A 21,173-nucleotide genomic window follows, 5' to 3' on the forward strand; every position below is an offset into this window, starting at 1 on the left:
GTGACATTATTGGTCTTTTACCATCTGTTGTAGAGCTGAGTACTAATTATATGAAAAGTAAAGAAGATCAAGCTTGAAATCCAATATGCAATATACAGACAGGAAATAGATAAGATTTTGGCCACAAAGTGTTTTAACTGACTTTGTTTGATAATGCAACACGAAGGTAGCAAGTCCCTCACTTCAAAGTGCAATTTAAAAATTCCTTTCAATCTTTTGTATTTTTTCATTTAAAAGGAAACTAATTTTCTTTATAAGTTTCTGTTGTCTAGTAGTGATAACTCAGTTTGCTATGTCAAAAAGCAGCAAGAATAGCTGCAACAGTCATTTTTGGTGAAATATGAAATTTGTACTGCTCAGAAGAGGAAAATTGTGTTACAGAAGCTGCTCATCATCTTTCCTCATGTGGATTTTCAGTATTGTTGGTTAGTGAATATTTTTTAGACACCACACAGGAGCCAAGAATTACCTTGAACATTAGAAACTTCTTTAGGACAATTTTACATGTGATTTTGGACCAAGAATAAACCAAAGGTTAGACAATGGACAAAATTGCACTAGAACAGCTTTAGATTAGTTTGTTTGGTTTTTTATGTGAAAATGTACAGCATGTTTTTTTGTGATATTGTTTTATCTCTTTTTTGTTTTTGCCTAGATCCATGATGTTCACATAAATATAATAAATAAATATAGTTTGACAGAAAGTTTTTCCCTCCAGAGCTTTCATGTTGACCCCCGCACTCATTCCCACACTGTTTTTTGTCCTTACTAAGACTAAAGAGCAATCCAAGATTACTACAGTATAATCGTTGTCATCTGACATACATGAGCAGAGACATTCTTTCTTTTTAGCTACCGCTTGTGTTCCTCGTTTCCCTCTGTCATGTAAGAGCTCTTTCTTTCCTTTACCCCTCCCAGTGCTCTCTGCTGTTCCTAGTTTGGTGGCAGGGTGCCAGCCTGTTAGGAAGATGAGACTCCAATCAATCAGGGCTTCCCAGGGGGGCCTCTGACCACAAGGACCAGCTCCCCTAATTGCCCCCAGGCAGGCAGGCCTGTCGACAGGCTGAGCCGCTGCAACACATGTTCATTCGGCAACCGGTGCCACAGTGCTCACTGGCCTCCGCAGCGTGTGAATCACTTTCCTGGACAGATGGAGGCCTGAATAGACCTCACTACGATGACCATATGCTTGAGTCAGTGGCTGCAATAGAACAATGTTTGATTTTTGACATGTCATTAAGTGATTAGATGTTTTTACGTAATGTTTGTGTGTGGTTGGCTTGTGACTCAACCAGGTCACAGAGATCAGCATCAGATTTTCCAAAGATTTTTTTTTTAAATGGAAGATTTTGTTTAACAGCATTTAACTTTTCTAGCTGCATTTTTAGCTTTAAAATAGGGAAAATTAATTCCTGTTGCATGATTACAAAAGCAATACAAAAAAAAAAAAAACATTTAAATGTATTGAAACAAAAAGAATGAAAACACATCCTGATCTTTCTTCTGGGTGATGCATTGCATATTTCAATACACAAAAACAAAAACAATAACACAGTGTACTTGTCTTTAACAGAGACATGTTAGTCTCAGAAGACAAAACCCTAAAACAGCAGAAGTCCCTCTTGATGTTTTAGAGAATTGGTTGCTAAAGTCATCAGTGGTACAAACTGGAGTTGACTGTTATTAAGAAGTGGATGCCAGTTCGGTTATTTAAATCCTGGGATGCATATAAAAAAAAGCTATAATTGAAACCTTTGTAACATTGGAATTAACATTTATTACATATCATATATAAGTACAAAGATAAGACAAGAAAGACCTGTAGCAGTTTAACTTTTCCATAGTTTCTCTGGTTTTTGGGTTCATATTCAAAAGAGCTGAATAGACATTGGATGAAAATAGTGAAAAAATGCTTTTGATAACAGTATCAGAAAGTCAAACCGGGAGAAAAGAAAGCGCAAAAAATATTAAGAAAGAGATTAAATTGAAGAAAAGTGTGAGAGTGTAGAGAAACAGAACAGTGGAGAGGAGGAGGGAAGAGGGGCGAGCGGGTGGGATGGCTGCTCGTCAGAGTTAATGATGTAGAAAATCCCCCAATTAGAGCGTTTTCCTCTGTTGCAGGATGAGTTCAGAGCTGGGTCCTTTGACAGCCCAAGGATTAGTACCCGGGTTGGGCCGGGCCGAGCTGGGTCTGAACAGGCACTAACTGCTGGACAGCTTGGCACTGCTCAGCCAGGACTGGGTCGAGGCTTGAGCACCACAAAGGAAAGCATGGGAAAAAGAACAGTAGTGAAGCAACATGAAAAAATGGGATTTTTATCAACTATTTTTATGCTCTGAACCTCCCGAAAAATATACTTTTCTTTTCATAAAAAATTTGACCATTTTAAAATGTCCCACCATCTATTTTGTACATCAAAATATTACATATGTGCTCCTTAAAGCATGTTTAATCTGAGCTGGACAGTGGGATTTTAAGGAAAATCAATCTTGCCCACATTATTTATTGATGTCAAACAATAAATCTTAAGATAACAGCATGTTGTTGGCGGTAAGATGCAGGAACACAGCCGTAAATCCTCCCCATTCCCTGATAGAGGGTATGATGAGAAGAATAGCAATAGACTTCTGCAAGTAATAGATGCAAAACTTAGCATTAACCCAGAGATAAATGTATATTAGAGGTTTAAAATTAATCCTTGAGCTTGAGCAAACATAGGATGTATGTATGTTAGATTCACTCTTTATTTAAAAAGAAAACATCTGTGAATTCTTTGGAATTACCAGGTTTTCTTCAGTGAACCCTCATAAATATCATCTAAATTAGATTTACAAATGGTTTTGTTTAGTCTTTTAAGGAAAAAGAAGGTGCAAGAACTTTACACTAATAAAAACATTGCCCCAACCCTGAGGGGTTTGAAATTTGTCTTTTTCACCTCAGGGCATAGATAACATTTCAGTCACTGAGAGAATTCAAGTTGTAGACATTTTGACGGGAGAAAGTCAGAGCCACTTCATGACCTGAAGCTTTGATAATAGGCTGTCAGGGACGTCTGGAGCATCGGTGAACATGCACCACATCAAAAACTCAGCTGAGCCCTGTCAGTGTTTTTCCAGATGTGGGGGCCTTTTGGTGTTCGAGACCAGTCAGATTTAATGTTGAATGTGAATGAACTTTGTTATCTGTTAATACATTAAGTATAATTTCTTAACAACAAAATAAGGCCATTCATATATTAATTTAACTTGAATTAGAGTGTAAACAGATCAACGCATGCCTATTTTAACTAGAACAATGTGAGATACTTAAATCCGCATTATAATGACCTGACAATTTCAAAATAATACTATGCTAACTTTCTCTCTTTTTTAATTTATTTGTTTATCATTATTGTCTTTTTAATAATATTTAATCAATTGCCCCCTTTTGCTCTACACTGGTATGTTCTTTTGGGCAGTCATTGATCACAGGTATTTAACAGATGGATGGGGTCTTTGTGGTGTGTTCAAGTGCTAAATTTGGCCCAAATGCAGCCAACAACTGGAGACACAGCAGGGGGAACCTTTTGTCGCTGGTTCTTGATGCAGGTTTGATGCATGAGAGCCTGTAAGTTGGTTTGTGCAACAACGGAATGAGCCCAAGAACAACAATAGAATAGTTGAATCAATAAAGATGTAATGTTGTGTAATACAGGGCTGCCCAGTCAACACATTACAAAAATATTAATGACCAGAATTTTGTTTGGCTCAAATTTCTTCCTCAACAAGGTGCAGCAATAAATGTCTGGAGGCCATTGCTGCTTAAAAGAGCTTCTGTTAAAAATTGACTAACTAAATCAACCTGAGTCTGTGAGGAATTATTGTTATGTATGATGAAGACAGAAAATCTGTTGTGTGTTATAATTATAGCCTAAGCTATAGCTATGAATTATGGCTTACTACAGAGGAAAATCAGAGCACTTGTCATGAGTAATCAGTGCCAAAATCTTGGTAACTGAAACATTTTAACACTTTTTCTAAACTTTTTGACCACCAATTTTTCTGCATCAATACTTTCTGCATCATTTTACCTGAGACTTAAAAGCTGTGATGTCTTTACTTATTCTTATCTTGACTGCCTAAAGGTCAGATCTGAAATTAATTTATAATTGATTCTGTAAAAACAAATAGCTGAACATCAATCATGGTCAGCATAGCTTCTAAATTAGTCACTGAATTATTTTTGTTTAATCTTATTATTAGTTATGCATTACATGTCTATTAAGTATAGCTTGTTAAAAAATTAAAAATAAATAAAAATGACAAAGGCTATCAGTTTTATTCAACCAAACATAGTCGATTACTCTGCCAAAACATTCTCAAAGTTTCTTAGTGGACAGTTAGATTTTAGGTAGCAATGTCAAGTTTTAGTTTGGAAATAACTCTGTTGTCCATTACTCTGAAAGACTTAAAATAGTCTTGTAATTTGCTTATAGAGATTTTTCCTTGGTCTAACCTCACAAACATAACAAAAATTTACCATCAGCCAATGATTCGGCAGTATATACAAGCACATGATGTTCAGTAATAAGGAGGATGCTCATCAGTTCCCTCTTGATTTTATGTTCGGCTTCACTGTTAAAATGAAGATGCCAGTAAACACAAATCATTGAATTGCAATTGGAAAGTACCACTGAGGAAGCCCTTACAACTACTGCAGACTAACGATGTTTATCAAAAACAATTGAGTCCCTAATGACTAATTGATTAATTGTGCAGTCTATTATTTTGCTCCTGCACTCCAGTCAATCTGAAAGGGGCACGGCTGGAGTTAACAGTCTTATTGGAAGGACGCGTTCCTTGCAAAGGATAATAAGGGAAAATAGCGGAATTAATTGGGTTTGATTAAGAGAGCTTTTCAATGGGACACAGCTTTTTCGCATGACATAATTAGGGGTCAGTTAAAGGGGTGTGGAGGGGTGAGAGGAGGGATTTGGTTGTTGGCGCCAGTGCTTTATGGGTGTGTCTGTAAGGGAAAGACAGTGTGTGTGTGTGTCTGTGTGTGTGTGTGTCTGTGTGTGTGTGGAGGGGGTTATGCTTCCTCACACTTGTAGAACTATGCTGTGTGTCTGATGTAGTAAATTTCTATAGGGTCACTCACCAGAAAACACACAGTGAAGTTCACAGGGGGCCCTCTGTGTGCTCAGCGTGTGATTATTATCACTACAATTGCAAGCATTAAAGGCACAGTGCTTGGTCTTTTGTTAATGCTCTATGGTCATTAGCTGCACATTTCAGAGACAGCATTATTGTACAGAGCAGGATGGTGGTGGAAAAATACATTCAGTATTGATTTTTGGTGAGCAAAAATATAATAACAGACATGCACACACATTCTAAGTATTAAATCTGGTTGAAATATAATCTAGATGTGGAGAGTGAATCTAAAAATACATGGAAATGTGATGAACCACATCTAGGCTTCACACTTGATTAGATTATCAAATATTGCATCATGCATCAGCAGTTTTTTTTTCCCCCTCTCTTTCTTGGAGCAGTTTTGATGTCACGGTTCCCTGTTTTAGTAGGATTTGCAACAAATTTGAGTGTAACCCTAATCTCACTGACATTAGCATTTGCCTTTAGCAAAGCATGACATTACAAACCACAGAGGAATGTGTATATGTTATAACCATATCCCTGCATGGGTTCAGTTAAACACTTGTTATTCTTATGGTAAATGGTAAATGGTCCGTATTTATACAGCGCTTTACTGTACCTGGGATGATACCTAAAGCGCTTTACATTATACATCACATTCACCCATTCACACACACATTCACACACTGATGGCGGAAGCTGCCATGCAAGGCGCTCAACCACGACCCATCAGGAGCAACTAGGGGTTCGGTGTCTTGCCCAAGGACACCTCGACATGAACTCGACTTGGCCAAGGATCGAACCGGCAACCCTTGGGTTACAAGACGACCGCTATACCTTGCTGAGCCAAGCCGCCCCCTTATGATCATTTAATGTATTTCAGAGTTTGTTCAGATTGTTACACAACAGGAACATATGTTTGACAGATTGCAGACACTGAATAGGAAGCAAAGTCAACATTTTAGAGAAGTTCAGTTTGAAAAATGAGGGCTTCCAAACTTTTGAATTTAAAGTACAGGTGTTGGGTAGGATTAGTGATTAATGGAGTTGAAGTCAGCTCCACCAACTAAAAAAAGGAAGTAATCAAATTACAGTGGGTAAATAAAATGTTGGTGATCAAGAAGGGTTACATTGAAACAATAATAATAATAATAACAACAACAACAACAATAATAATAATAATAATAATAATAATAATAATAATAATAATAATAATAATAATAATGTTGCGTTTTGCAACTTCCCCAGTAATTTTCAACAATACTACCTGTAAATAAATAAATAAACAAATACAAACATCAATCAATCAATCAATCAATCAATCAATCAATCAAACAAACAAATAAATACAAAAAAGGCTAAAAAAAAAAAATAAATTTTAAAAAGTAACAATTTATATTACTATTAAAAAAAGTAATCTGTACTCTTTACCATGGTGCCGTTGTAACTTGGTGATACTGTCCAGGATACAACACTACTAGGCACAGATTGGAAAGCAGATCTGGTGCGCCCTCTATGCTTGAAACTTTGAAATGACAACAAAACTAAGAACACTATTTATTTTACATTTAGGCGTAGTGTAAAGTTTTAAATGCTTAAGTCACAACTTCACTATGACTTGGTCATGTAGCTCAAACACTCAGTTTGTTGTAAGACCTGGAAACATTTGTGAGAATCTTCCAGGCTTAAGATTTTGAATGTTACACATAAGTTATTATCAAAATTGTTACATTATTTTTTTTTTTTTTATTGTCATAGGGGTCAAATGTTATTATACCGCATGTATATTTTTTCTCAAATAAATTGAGAAAGAGTGAAACACTTCCGTGTTTTGATTTGAAAGGTGTACGTCACAAAAAGTCCCACAATGCAATGTCATTTACACATCAGCTAAAGCGAACAACAAAAAAACATCTAAATTCTCACTGTAAATAATTTTTATGTATATCGTGTAGATTTATCTGAACTCCGTGTTGATCCTGGTTTCTGTGCGCGCGTTTGTTGTAGGTATGTAGTCTGTTCAGTTATAAGTAGATTAGCTTTTAGCGTGGTAAGCTAGCGTAGAGTTATCTACTGTTCTAAGTAAACATAACAAGGGCTAAGATAACTTGATAACACCTAGCTACATTTAAAATATAAATAAAGGGTTGGGACTGTAATTTGTAATACACGTGTGTAGCGCTCATAAGTTAGAGATTGTTTTGCACCTCATTTGATAAACAATAGGAGTCAGTATAGAATGACTCAAATTAAATCAACCATTCAAACAGATGTTGTCACACAAGCTTACATGAGTTTCTTTTTTATTTTGTTGCAATAAAAAAAACTAATCCTTGACAGCGTAGCCACTATTTAATTAGGCAAGTTGTACGATAACAGCTATAGTTTGTGTGTTTGACTGGTCACTGTCTTCCCAGTCTGTGGCAGTGGGAACCAGGTTTGGGATGGATCCCGAATATGAACATCGGCTTCTCCGCCAAATCAACATCCAGAGTGACAATTTAAGCCCTGTGGTGAGTTATATAATTCTTTTTTTATTTGAGTTGATAAAAAAAAAAAACATTTTTATTCAACTACAGATAAAGTTTGATGAAGATTTGTCGTTTTGCAGAGGCTGTCACAGAGCCTGCACAGTCGGACACCCACTAGCTCCCCGCTGTCCTCACCCAGTAAGCAGGGAGACAGATTCATTCCGGCGAGAGCAGGAGCCAACTGGAATATCAACTTTCACAGGATCAATGTATGAAACTGTTATTTGTGAATTGTTAAAAGTTGTCAGTAATTTTACTTTTGTTTACACACCCAGTCATTCAAGGGCTTTTTTGTTTGTTTGTTTGTTTCTTTTAAATGAGAACCAAACTGAAGACACTGAAACTGTGTATTGACACACATGAGAAATAAAAGAATAGAGCAAAATAAAAGAGATTTTAGATGGTTAAAAGTAATAAGGTTCTTATGACAGATCTATTTCTCTGGGCCAGTTTATCACCAGCAGCTTTACTAACAGTCTGTACAAATCTTCCTCTTCCAGTATGATACCAACTTTTATCAGAATAACTTAATTGTCCCCAAAGAGAAATTTGTGATGGACAACAGTGTGGCTGTGCTGCAATCATAGTACAACAGATATCACCACACAAAACAGACAAATATAAACAGTAAAGCACACGGATGATTGCACATTGATAATCAGAATAAATATATGTCAGAGGCAGAACAATTATCACGATATCAACCATTACTTTGTATGTATGGTTTTTGTTTTTCTAGGAAAATGACAAGTCACCAAGTCAGAACAGAAAAACAAAAGAGGTCTCTTCAGATAATGTCAAAGGTAAATAACTTTGGGAAATGTTATATTAGAGATTCATCAACCAACTTGTGTACTTTAATGCATGTTTGTGGTGCCTCTTGATTCTAATAATACTGTTGTCCTTGTAGCAGATGGGCTTGCTTACTCTGCTTTACTGAAGAATGAGCTGCTGGGAGCAGGAATAGAAAAGATCCAGGACCCTCAGACAGAGGATAGACGTCTACAGCCCTCAACACCTGAGAAGAGGAGCCTATTCACTGTATGAGTGATTCATATCATGCTCGTATATTGAATTATATAGGAAAGTTATGATACATTGTTAGGACATAGACACAAAAAAATATAAATAGAATCTATAGTTTTACATTACAGTACATTAATACAGTTTTTCATTAGTAATTGCATTCATTTTGATTAAACTAATAAGGAATGTGTTTTCTGCAGTATTCCCTCAATAGTAAAAGATCACCACCTGATGACAGCACTAACATCTCTCCATACTCGCTATCACCTGTGAGCAATAAAAGGTAGAACTCCTCTTTTTTATTTGTATTTAGTCTGCTGTCATTGAACCCTGAAAGTAAATAAACTAGAAATGATGACATTATGGACATTCATAAGTGTTTAACATGTTTGTGTTGCAGTCAGAAATTACTGCGTTCACCAAGGAAGCCAACACGCAAGATCTCCAAGATCCCCTTTAAGGTTCTGGATGCCCCTGAGCTGCAGGATGACTTTTACCTCAACCTGGTGGACTGGTCATCAATCAACGTGTTGAGCGTCGGGCTCGGCACATGTGTTTACCTGTGGAGTGCCTGCACCAGCCAGGTATTGAAGAATGTACATCTGTAAAGATGTTTTTTTTTTCTTGCTTGGATTATTTGACTCCTAAGTTGATTGATGTTCTTGTTAGGTGACAAGGTTGTGTGATTTATCAGTGGAGGGAGACTCTGTCACATCCGTTGGATGGTCTGAAAGGGTAAGTCTGCATAGCTTACAGAGTACTGTTGTGGTAGATTTTCATTTGAGTTGTTTTTTTTGTCAGTAAAAAGAATGTTTGCTGTTTTCAGGGAAATTTTGTGGCTGTGGGGACTCATAAGGGCTATGTTCAAATCTGGGATGCTGGTGCTGGCAAAAAGCTTTTTGTTCTGGAAGGACACACAGCCAGAGTTGGTGAGAAGTTTGCTATGAATTAAAAATATGTACACTAAAAATAATTCAAATGTAACCAGGTGAACATTAAGGTTTAAACTGTTTGCAGGAGCATTGGCGTGGAATGCAGACCAGTTGTCCTCAGGAAGCCGTGATCGTATGATTCTTCAAAGAGACATCCGGACGCCTGCGCAGCAGTCAGAGAGACGGCTGCAGGGACACAGACAAGAAGTGTGTGGCTTGAAGTGGAGCACTGATCATCAGCTGCTTGCGTCTGGCGGCAACGACAACAAGGTTTTTCTCTTTGTAAAACCCATCTCTGGATTTTTACTTTTTGTATTCCTGGATGAGAGTGTGATTTTTGTTTGTGCTCTCAGCTGCTAGTGTGGAACCACTCAACCCTGAGTCCAGCACAGACATACACGGATCACCTGGCGGCGGTAAAAGCCATCGCCTGGTCCCCTCATCAGCATGGCCTCCTTGCCTCTGGTGGCGGCACTGCCGATCGCTGCATTAGATTTTGGAATACACTGACATCGCAGCCACTGCAGTGTATGGATACCGGCTCTCAAGTCTGCAACTTGGCCTGGTCCAAACATGCTAATGAGCTGGTAGGTTCTCTAGATGCAAGCTGGGTGCAATTGATATGGAGCCTATATAGTTTAAAATGTTTATCGGTGCTACACTTACATGCAACTCATCATAATCTTTTACATTTGTACTTAATTTTTTACAGTAACTTTATAAAAAATTCTCACTGAATCTTCATCTTACAGGATCTGTTCACTAAGACCACCTTTTCTTAAATGTGCATTCAACACAGTTTGGTACTAGAAATAAATTATTTTTCCCAGGTGAGCACCCATGGATACTCTCAAAACCAGATCTTGGTGTGGAAATATCCAGCTCTCACTCAGGTGGCCAAGCTCACAGGACACTCCTACAGAGTACTCTACCTGGTCAGTGTGTGACATTATGATCTTGTTATTGGTCATGTTTGCCACATTTGCTGGAACATCAAACAGAATCATAATTTTGTTCTTTGAAACCACTAGGCCATGTCTCCAGATGGTGAGGCAATAGTCACAGGAGCTGGAGACGAGACCCTGCGATTCTGGAATGTATTCAGTAAAACACGGTCAACAAAGGTAAGAAAAAAACAAAACAAAGTTGACAGCTGTCTGGAGCCACACACCTTCTCTTATCTGCAAAATAGATAACCCAAACTTTGTCTTTTGTTGCAGGAATCTGTATCAGTTTTAAATCTCTTCACCAGGATACGGTAACTGTAGACAAGTAAAAAGACTTTTAACATGAGTTGAACCTTGGGTCATCGATGGATAACTCATTGACAAGGTGCTAAAGACCTGCAGTACTTAAAGAGCCTAAAACTGGACAATTCTTCCATACTTGTTGGCCTTGATTATGAATGTACACTTCTGTTAAAAAAAAACATAGTGACTTCTCTTGTTTTGCATCCCAACTTGAAATCATAAATTTGCTTCAAAATATTGTGAAAACATTTCATTGCAGATGTTTCCAATATGTAAACAGCACATTGGTCTGTTTATTATCATTATTTGTTTAGTTTTTGTTTAGATCAGAACTAATTTATTTAATGCACTTGTTACACTATTAATGTTGATCTCTTTACAGTGAAAAATCTTTGGAAGGTCATGTCATGTTATGACTAAAATAGGAAGTACTACATTTAATGACTGTGGCAACTGAGACACTTTGAGGCCTCTTTTTTATAAGTGGTTGGCTGAAAATAAAAAGGGTTTGCATTTTTGTTTAAAGGCTCTAATGCTGAGCATTTAGACATGTATTACATTGGTGGTTCTTTGCAGTATCAAAAGAAATAAAAGAAGGGAGAAAAAAAGATCCAATACCAAACTTATCACGCATTGATTTTTTTAAATGACATGTTTTGTACCATTTCCAGTTGATCAATTAACATAATACTTTTTCAGTTTTAAACCTAAAGGTATTATATAAATAATGATGATAAAGGTGAATCAGTTTATAGTATATACACATAATTGCCAGGGCATTAGGAGTAAGCACATAATCATATACTTGCATATACGTTCTCATTGTGTTCACAGCAATTACATAAATTAAACTTCAGATAATGAAGGAGATTACAAATTAAATTATTCAAAATAACAAGGCTTAACCAAAATATTTGGACATAGTTACTAATAATGAATTTGATAGGTATGTTTGTACATTTTATATGGACTCTGTTTTTATAGTTTTCATTTTCTTGTCCAAGTAGTTTATACTGAATTCTGACACTCAATAAAATGTAGGAACTTTTTATTTAAAGCACATCCATTTTACTTTGTATCCATGACAACAAGCGACCGCAAACGGAGGCGGCGTTGTCGCAACGGATATGCTGACCGGAAATGCTCTGAGCGGGCGGGAACTTGAAAGTATTATTTTTTATTTACCAATGTGATTATTACGTTTAGTTTCTGTGTAATAAAGAAAAGACCCTTATTTTCAAGCGGGGACAGAGCTGGTGCAGCGATCATAATCCTTCACTTGTGGTGTGCGATTTAAGCTAAACACGCCAACTGACACCACAATAAAGCTTGTTGCTAGCTTTAGCTAGCTCGCTTCGAGTTTTTTTTTTGTCAATATGGCGGATAGAAGTCTTGTCAAAGATTTGAAACGCTGGGCGACAGATGAGTTTTGTTTGCCTCCAGACAGTCTACCTAATGACAACTACTTTAAAACGTGAGTACATGAAATGTGTGGTATCTCAATATTAAACGAAGAGTTCATTATATAATATAAATCGACTGAATTTTTACTAACTTGGAGTTTTCCAGGCTGTGTGTTGGTAGTGGGAAGTCAATATGGAAATACATAATCCAACACGTTTTTCAACAAAGGTCAGTTTTAGTTTTATTTTACTTGATGATCAATTGTTTTTGCTAAATGTGATTTCTTCAACTTCCTAACTGACCATAACCATAACAAAGTACTGCTATCTCTTTACACTTATGTATTACAAATAGATGTATGACACATTTTGACCTATCTCTCTTTTAATAGGAATGTGAGGATCATGCGTGGAAATATTCAGTGGTATCCTTTTTAGCTTGGACTAAAGATTTGAATGTCTTATGCTACAAGACAAACTAGGTTCACTTTTCAATTAAAATTAGCCATTTAATCAGGAGAGAAGTTATAGTTTCCTCTAAACACAATCCATTATATATTTTGAATATTCTGGTCAGCAGACAGTATCACAGTCACAGCTCAGATCCATACCAGATTTCTTTACATGTTAGGAATGGTTTACATGCATTTTATGTGCTTTCATCATGTCACGATCCTGCCACCACATTGCATGACACTTTCTACCTAGTTCCATTATAATGCTTGCTATTTACTTAGCCTTCATTGTTCTATAAACGTGCACTTTATTATCTCCTTGACATTGATTCTTCAAGGTACAAAGTACTTCAAGACAAAGAGGTAAGTTACATGTTTTTTTCCCCCAGTAGTTATAATTCATTATATCCACAGTGGCATTTCAGCATTTTTTGCATTGTTTACATGCTAAGTTGAAGCAGGCTGAAGGCCAGAGTGAGGCTGCAAAGCAAAGAGAGCTTCAGAAGAAGATAGAGCAGCTGAAAGCTGAGATCAGTCACCTGGACTCTCAGATCAGTGGATCAGAAGAACAGCTGACCAGCCAAGGTTTGGCCATCCCTAGTTGTGTGGACCATATGCTAGTTGGAAATGTGAATTAGCCATAATAGCACCTTGTAGTTTTATATACTGAATGTCAATGTGCAGACATTAGCACATTCTGGTTTTCAAAAACAAACAAAAAAAAAGTTGGAAACTGTTTTTCAGTTTTTAGTTTAAATGACTTGATAAAATTTTTTGAAAAACAAGACAGTTTCATAATCGTATTCTGTTATTTGACTAATTTTGTCTTTTCAAAAAAGTTATTTTGCAATAGTAAGAAGAATTTTCAGTGTCATAGAAACCAAGCTCATTGCTGCAATTTTCTACATTTGAATAGTAGCCACTATTTAAATAGTGGCCTCCCATGCTAATATTTTCTTCTGTTACGATTACACAGAGCAATCTATCAGTCACATTTGGGCCCAAAAGGAGGACAGCCAGTGCAGAGAGCTGCTTCTGAAGGCCTTCAGACAACGCTGCAGCTTGGGCTGTAAGGTTCTCTCTGATGACATGCAGAAAGTCAGTGACCACTGCCAGGTGCTGGACCAGATTGCAAGGTAATATTAAAACTGTAATGAATAGATTTATACTACAAATCTGTCACATCAACAAATTATATAGTGGTTGACTTTAATAATAACTAATAAATACTTTTTTTTCCACCTCATTTGGTGTGTGAATCTATAAATGCACTTCAGGGAAGCAGAGATTCAGGTGATGTTTGATGATGAGCCATCCAGCAGCAAAGATGACAACAACCTCAACTCCAAAGCAGCAGCAGAGGCACAAGTCCTGGTAAGAGCTGCCTAGATCTGCCATGAATATTACTTAGTTGAGTTGATAATACTCTTAACCAAACAGACCACTATTGTGTCTGTTTTGAGTGGTACTGTTTATCCAATATCTTTTATTTGTTGTGGCAGCATGACCTCAGAGAGCTGTGTGAAGACAGAATTCACTTCTACCAGTCTTTACAAGCGAGCGAACTGAAAACGCAGCACTCTGCAGCCAAACAGTAAGGAAGGACTACCATAGTTACATTGAAAGATTTCTTTTTCTTAAATCTCATTTTATTCTTTCACTTCTTCACTGAATTGTTTACCCCCTCAGTATGAGTCGTGAACAGAGGACTGCTGTGTTTCATTACTGGCTGAGTACTGCTGAGGTTTGTATGTTTTTGACAGATATTTCTGTATTTATATACGCACTGTCTTTAATTTAAAACTCGCCACTGCTTGTCATGTCATCAGAAAGTGTTGGGCGGTTACCCTCCAAACCATGTTCTACAAGCACTGCAGTATTTGGCTTCAAGGGAGCAAAAGGAACTCGAAGAAAAGATAGCTGCTCTGGATGTGATGCAGGATGTGACGGCTCTGCGGTAGGGCAACTTCTACGTCAGTGATTCCCAACCTATTTTCCCCGAGGACCCCCTTCATGCAACTACCAAAAAAGCTGTGAACCCCCGCCCGCCCTGCGTTGAAACCATGCTTGGTTTTATGCTTTCATTAGCTAATTTAAAAATGTGCATTCTGGCTGACTTCTTTCCTTTTGATTAAAAAAAAATATGTTAAGGCAATTTTAAACATATAGCCTTCGTTTTTTTTTCCTTTTTTTTTCAAAATAAGGACAAATCGTCTGCACTGTGGCATTTCTCAGACATGTATCATTATTGAAATGATGCAGAGTTAGTGGTTTCGGGCTCCAAAAACACTGGTTCCATTTGAATGAAACACCCAAATGAAGAAAACTTCCAGTTTTAAACCTCAACTTGTTTCTGTGTGGACATGGCCTTGATTTAAATTACACTGGCTCTGAGCAGTCAAAGCCTCGGGGACCTCGTGCTCTTTGGGGACCCCCTTGGGGGGCCCAGGGACTTCAGGTTGGGAACCACTGCTCTACATCATGCTCTAAATTCATGTTAGGTTATGACTATGTAATCACAAAGTTCTAATGTAGATGCTTTTTGCAGGTTTAGATATGAAAGCAATCACCTTCTGGATATCTCAGCAGAAGAGGATGATGTGTTGCCACCTGTTAAGACCCTCTTAGAGGTGCGATCCCTTCACTCAAAGTCACTAATTTTCACTGTGTTAAAGGAAATATGCAGATGCTTCCTGGCCTTTGTTGGAGATGTATTATTATTATATATGTGGATTTATGTGTGTTTGTTGTTGCAGGCTGCTTGGGAAGAGGTGCAGCAGAGTTTGGTAGAGCTGGCCCAAACTCGTTTCAGAGTCCAGCAGCTCAAAAACCAGTTGCAGATTCGTAAGGAGGAGGCTGAGCATGAGGTGTCTGGTGTTTCTGATGAGTTCCACAATGATTCCTTGGCACTGTAAGTCCAATTCTATTGCAGATTATTACTTTATTACTATCCTTATGCAAGGAATAGCAAATATTGGTGATATTATGAGATCAGCAGTCCAAAGCATTTTCAGTTAACATGAACATTTTCTTTATTTTTAGTTTCTGAAGTTTTTTTTTTTTTGGGCAGAAAGCTATCTCATTGCCTTTCTTTATTTAAAAGCAAACTTTCAACAAATTCACTATGCTTTCTTTAAAATTCCTTCCCTCTCAATTTCTATTAGCTCAACCCTCGAAATGGAGCTGCAGCATGTGATGCAGACAGCAGCTCGGGATTATATTAGAGACCGCTGCATCCAGCTCGACCAACATGCCAAAAGCCGTCAGGAGGCACTAAGAAATTTACGCAGCCAGTGGCAGAGTATTTTGGACTTCAGAGACCTAGTGGTGAGAGCAAATGGATTACACATTACCTTTACTGTTGAGTCTTTATCTTGGATTAACCTCTTAAGCCCAACGGACCCACCAGTGGGTCCAACAGGTGTAAACACAAGTTCATGTGTGTAAAAAAGTTACTTTAGTGATGTAAGGATATTTTATTTATAATGTGTCTTAAAGAAGAATACCTAATGCCACTAAATCAACTTTCCAAGTGCATTTAGTCAACAAAGTATTTGTTTAATAACAACTTCAAAATACGTATGCCACAAACAACAGCGCCACCATAACCAGTAACACCCGAAACAAAATGCAACACAACGTGTGATCCTTTCACTCCACCCCAACATATTGGGAAACAAATGAAACTAGAAAAGCTGCACTTTCATATGATACCAAGCATAAAAAGATATTCGCCAAGCACCTCACGTCAGTCTCAAAACAAACACAAAGCTAACCTTCGCATATCACAGCTTCCCTTATCAGATAGCATGTTTATCACCAAATATTTTGTTGTCTTGTTGTGGGTCTTGGCAATGTAAATAAAGTTTGATCAAATTCTACATCTTACGAGCTTTCCAACAATATCTTATACTTGAACGACACTTTATCTGTCCTGTCAGGTATAAATGCTTGCACGTAAACAAAGGAGCATCATTGCCATTTTGCTGCAGTTACGCACGTGGGCGCACCAGAAAGAGCGAATATTGAACAGCATTCATTTCTTTGCTTCATTATAACTTTTTATCCATTTAGAACGAAGGATAAAAGCAATAAACATGTCCAAGAAATTACAAAAAAACAAATACACAGTGTTGGAGGTTCTGGAGGAAATACAGACACAGCACAATTTGGCAGTTTGGGTATCCAAGTGGCCAAATGTAGAGTCCGCCTGGTACTATCCACACTAAAACCTGCATAAAAGCTATAAGCTTTGTTCTGTTCTCATGAAACTTTGTACAGTTGTAGTCAAGGAGTTGCTGAATGCATGCAGTGGTATCTTTATGCACAGAATTATTTCTATCATGATGTTTTCATCTGTGTAAAAAAAAAAAGAAAAAAAAAACAATTAGGTGAGGATATTTTTTTATTTTTACCGATGGTTGATCACAATTTGTACAGGCATATGAACATTCACAATGTTTCTGACACTGGATTTATATTCCATAGGGGCTTACCTAACATTGAGACCAAAATTACAGTTATTGTTAATTTAATTTGGGTAGGTCTGTTCAGGCAAACTACACCTCCAAAAACCCTAGGGTTTAAGGGGCTAAACATTTTCTGGATTTATGAAATGCTATGCACCTCTATAATAGCTGTTAATAGATGTGGTCTGTAGGATTTGGTCGTATGTTCTTGATATTTAAATGGATATGAACATTTTAGATTGGCATTGTCTCTAAAATAGAAGGTTGCTGACCTGACAGTTGTGCAGAAAACCATCATTGACACCCTCCACAAGGAGGGAAAGCCTCAAAAGGTAATTGCAAAAGAAGTTGGATGCTCATCAATAAAAAGTTAAGTGGAAAGGAAAAGTGTGGAAGAAAAAAAGTGCACAGCCAGCAGGGATGACCGCAGCCTGGGGAGGATTGTCAGGAAAAGGTCATTCAAAAATGTGGGGGAGCTTCACAAGGAGTGGACTGAGGCTGGAGTTAGTGCTTCCAGAGCCACCACACACAGGCAGATCCTGGACATGGGCTTCAAATGTTGTATTCCTCTTGTCAAGCCGCTCCTGAACAAAAGACATTAGAAACGTCTTACCTGGGCTAAAGAAAAAAAAAACTGGTCTGTTGAGCAGTGATCCAAAGTGCTCTTTTCTGATGAGCAAATTTTGCATCTCATTTGGAAATCAAGGTCCCTGAGTCTAGAGGAAGAATGGAGAGGCAACAATCGAGTAATGGTCAACATTTCTGTATTCAAAATCCTTTTTTTTTTTTCTCATTGATTTCATGTAATACTCTAATTTTCTGAGATTTTGATTTTGGGGTTTTTATAAGCTGTAAGCCATAATCATCAAGATTATAATTAATGCTTGAAATGTCTCACTTTGCATATAATGCAATATATGATATATAAGTTTCCTCTTTTAATGTTGAATTACTGAAATAACTGAAGTTTTGCATGATATTCAAATTTTTTGAGTTTCATCTGTATTGTACTGGTGTGTTTTGGCAGGTCCTCAAACAGGAGCAGATAAGAGGTCTGATTAAAGGAAACTCAGCAGCCAAGACACAGCTGATCCATCTGCATAGAGAGGTCTAATTTTTTATATATATATTAAAAAAAATATATATATATATTTTTTTCTTTCAGTCATTTCAGTCCCGCTTCTCTCTCTTTTTTTTTTTTTTTCTCCAGTTGCAGGACTTCATTGAAGGCAAGCTTGTGCCGCAGTTTGATGGCGTCATCACAGCAGCCAACAGTTTAAGAAACTCTATTTCAAAGGAGGTCCGACAGTTTGGGACAGTTTCTTTTAATTCTTTGGACCGCAGGACTGTTGATGGGTAAAAATGTGTTTCTTGATAACTCATTGGGTTAAATCCTGGTCAGTTTTGTTACCAATTAAGTTAACTAACAAAAGAAACATGGGTCAACGACCCAAATGGATTTTTCATCAAGATATGCACTTTACTACCTGTAAAAAGTATATTTAACATTATAACATAAACACAGTCACAAGAAAGAGTAATCATTAGTCGTTATCTTTAAAGTGATGACAGAAAAGGTTTTTTTGTTTAGTTTTATTTTTTCTCCACTGTTATTTCAGAATGCAAAGAGTTCCTGCATCATGGTTGTCCATCCATCGCTTGCAGTCTCCAAGCTTCAGCAACTTGTGTCAGAGCCTGGCATTCCCTCTGTACAAGGTGAGCGTTGTGTGTAATGTTGTGATCGGTTAGAATAAAGTACATCTTACATAATCTTTCCTTTACATATTAGCATGTCATTTAATGAAATTTCTTCTCTGCATCTTTTTTTTTTTAATTCAGGCTCCAGAGGAGTTGTGCTCCCTGTCGCGGTCTCAACAGCTTGAGTTGCGTTTTCTTCATCAATTACTGGAGCTTTACTCTGCTACTCTGCAGAGAGTGCAGAAGGAAGCAGAACAGCTGCATGTATCTGATCAAAAAGGTATACGGGGGAAGTCGGATGACAAGTCTCAGCAGGAAGCTGAGTATTAAATGTTTATGCACATGCAGTTTATATTAAAGAACTTGTTAATTAGGAACTTAATTAAAATATTTTAAAAAATAACCTAACTTTTGTGCATCTACACTCTACTTGCTAGCTCTGTTGTCCAGAGTCAGAGAGGAGGATCAGAACCTTTTGAAGGCTTTGCTACCGAGAGCCAGAGGTCTCACTCAGCGCTGTGCACAAGGCCTTTCTTACGGAGACCAAGTCAAAGCCGCCATCTCTTACTGGTGAGTCACGATTCTGGAGTAGATATATCTTTAAAATTATCTTGTGAAATTTTATCTTATGAAAGTTTTTTTTTTTTTTACACAATCATTGTGTACCGCTACAGTTTCTTCCTTCCTTTTGGTTAATTTTTTTAACCTCTGAGACAGGTTTGGAGCATGAAGTGTGCTTGTTACTTAAACCACATTAACAAGTGAAAATGAAAGTAAATGTGACAGATTATCACTCAAGCAGCACTTTCTGATTAACTGTTTTTTTTTTTTGTTTTTTTTGTTTTTTTTTTTTTTTTTAAGTTCTTTCTGATACTTTTCTGTACTGCAGTTTTGGTATCAAATGCATGAACCCTGCTATTACAGTATGAAACTTGGTTTTCCTTTCAGGTTAGGTGGTTTTGACAACTTTCTTAACATTTCTCTGGGCATCTTAATGATTTATACATTTAGTTTATAAGTCTAATTGTGAGTAGAACTTAACAATAGAACATTTGAGTAGAACTGCCAGGACAGCAGTGGCTCAGGTGGTAGTGATAAAGTGGGTTGTCCAATAATCAGAAGGTTGGTGGTTCGATTCCTGCTCCCCCAGTCAGTCTGTCATTATGTGATGACTGTGGCTACACATGTAGCTTACCATCACCAAGTATGAATGAGGAGTCAAAGAATAGTGGGTACAATGTAAAGCCCTTTGGGTGCCTTGAAAAGTGCTATAGCAGAAATGTAAATTTTATTTGTAGTACAAAGCTAGGTAAGATGACAGACAAGGCAAGTTTATTTGTATAACACATTTTATGTACAAAACAATTCAAAGTTCTTTATATAAACATAAAAAAGCATTAGAAATAGTGCAATAACAGCATTAAAAAGTAGTCAAAGGCAGCAACAAATAGCAAAAAGAATAATAATATAAGACAATAGATAACATAGATATACAACAGAATAGTTAAAAACAAAACATAATTTGGACAACGCAAGTTTATAATAAAATAATTATCACTAAATTTTACATTAAACATTTGTCACATAACTTTTTTCCATTTTTAAAAATAGTTGTTTTTTGTTTTTGTTTTTTTTGTAATCTCTAAATTTTCAGGCTCATTTCTTTTTCTGTTTTGTGTATTCATACATGTAGGTGGGATAAACCAGCCCAGCATGTCCTGACTGAGGTCTGTAGAGGAGGTCTGACTTACCAGCAGTGGCTTCAAAGGTGGAAACTAGCTGCCAAACCATCTTAGTGAACACCTCTTAGTTTCAAAACACATAACTCTCAGCACCTTTCATTGAAAAAATTACTAAACTCCAATAGTTAAGAGATGCACAAAAGGTTACATTTCTTTTTCCCCTATGTCTTTCATTCTCATTATTACTCTTGTTTTATCATGTGAAAGTCAATAAAGAAATTTAAATGAAAATATTTGTCTGCTTTGTTGTGCATCATCAAATACGTGATCCTTTTGTATAACACCGTATTTGCTCTTGTGTTTAAAACAAGCATTATATCTGGGCTTCATTTTGGCATATGCATCCTGAATGAGGTGTATACCAGTTGTCCGGTACTGGTCTGTCTCACAGTGAATGATCAGTCCATCGCTGATGTTGTAGGTGTGCATACAGTGAATTATGCTGCTGTCGTTCAGCACGAAGTAACATTGTTCCTTTGTAGCAGTGAAGGGGGAGTGGAGCAATCTGATTCTTGTGAACTCAGCTCC

The 21,173-nt window shown here is 37.1% G+C and overlaps 2 protein-coding genes across 5 annotated transcripts; both read left to right on the forward strand.

Annotated features, from left to right (window-relative positions):
- Positions 1-6,998: 6,998 nt before the first annotated feature.
- On the forward strand, positions 6,999-11,832 carry LOC121653690 (fizzy-related protein homolog). 2 transcript variants are annotated; one of them, XM_042007336.1, is made up of 14 exons: positions 6,999-7,146; positions 7,557-7,652; positions 7,751-7,879; positions 8,410-8,473; positions 8,584-8,711; positions 8,897-8,979; positions 9,097-9,280; positions 9,366-9,431; positions 9,523-9,625; positions 9,714-9,898; positions 9,982-10,215; positions 10,459-10,563; positions 10,660-10,752; positions 10,849-11,832. In XM_042007336.1, exons 2-14 carry the CDS (start codon positions 7,584-7,586, stop codon positions 10,888-10,890), a joined length of 1,485 nt encoding a protein of 494 aa, XP_041863270.1. In that variant the 5' UTR covers positions 6,999-7,146; positions 7,557-7,583; the 3' UTR covers positions 10,891-11,832. The 2 variants fall into 2 exon arrangements, with proteins under 2 accessions (XP_041863270.1, XP_041863269.1); XM_042007335.1 differs by having other exon boundaries at positions 8,581-8,711; positions 10,849-11,831.
- A 142-nt stretch (positions 11,833-11,974) lies between these two features.
- On the forward strand, positions 11,975-20,876 carry haus5 (HAUS augmin-like complex, subunit 5). 3 transcript variants are annotated; one of them, XM_042005882.1, is made up of 19 exons: positions 11,975-12,352; positions 12,448-12,510; positions 12,674-12,706; positions 13,075-13,099; positions 13,189-13,321; positions 13,713-13,872; positions 14,014-14,110; positions 14,239-14,330; positions 14,426-14,480; positions 14,566-14,693; positions 15,291-15,366; positions 15,493-15,647; positions 15,901-16,063; positions 18,233-18,313; positions 18,416-18,561; positions 18,825-18,921; positions 19,045-19,183; positions 19,341-19,473; positions 20,597-20,876. In XM_042005882.1, exons 1-19 carry the CDS (start codon positions 12,255-12,257, stop codon positions 20,697-20,699), a joined length of 1,977 nt encoding a protein of 658 aa, XP_041861816.1. In that variant the 5' UTR covers positions 11,975-12,254; the 3' UTR covers positions 20,700-20,876. The 3 variants fall into 3 exon arrangements, with proteins under 3 accessions (XP_041861816.1, XP_041861815.1, XP_041861817.1); XM_042005881.1 differs by having other exon boundaries at positions 11,976-12,352; positions 15,285-15,366; XM_042005883.1 differs by having other exon boundaries at positions 12,294-12,352; positions 12,440-12,510; positions 15,285-15,366.
- Positions 20,877-21,173: the final 297 nt, after the last annotated feature.

Source organism: Melanotaenia boesemani, chromosome 14 (assembly GCF_017639745.1).
Source record: "Melanotaenia boesemani isolate fMelBoe1 chromosome 14, fMelBoe1.pri, whole genome shotgun sequence".
Taxonomy (NCBI): Eukaryota; Metazoa; Chordata; class Actinopteri; order Atheriniformes; family Melanotaeniidae; genus Melanotaenia; species Melanotaenia boesemani.

Coding starts and splice junctions, on each gene's coding strand:
- LOC121653690 (XM_042007335.1), top strand. CDS start 7,584: ATGGATCCCGAATATGAACATCGGCTTCTCCGCCAAATCAACATCCAG. Junction 9,281..9,365: donor GGAGTGCCTGCACCAGCCAG/GTATTGAAGAAT, acceptor TGTTCTTGTTAG/GTGACAAGGTTGTGTGATTT. Junction 10,753..10,848: donor GTAAAACACGGTCAACAAAG/GTAAGAAAAAAA, acceptor CTTTTGTTGCAG/GAATCTGTATCAGTTTTAAA.
- haus5 (XM_042005881.1), top strand. CDS start 12,255: ATGGCGGATAGAAGTCTTGTCAAAGATTTGAAACGCTGGGCGACAGAT. Junction 14,694..15,284: donor CAGGATGTGACGGCTCTGCG/GTAGGGCAACTT, acceptor TGCTTTTTGCAG/GTTTAGATATGAAAGCAATC. Junction 16,064..18,232: donor TGGACTTCAGAGACCTAGTG/GTGAGAGCAAAT, acceptor GTGTTTTGGCAG/GTCCTCAAACAGGAGCAGAT.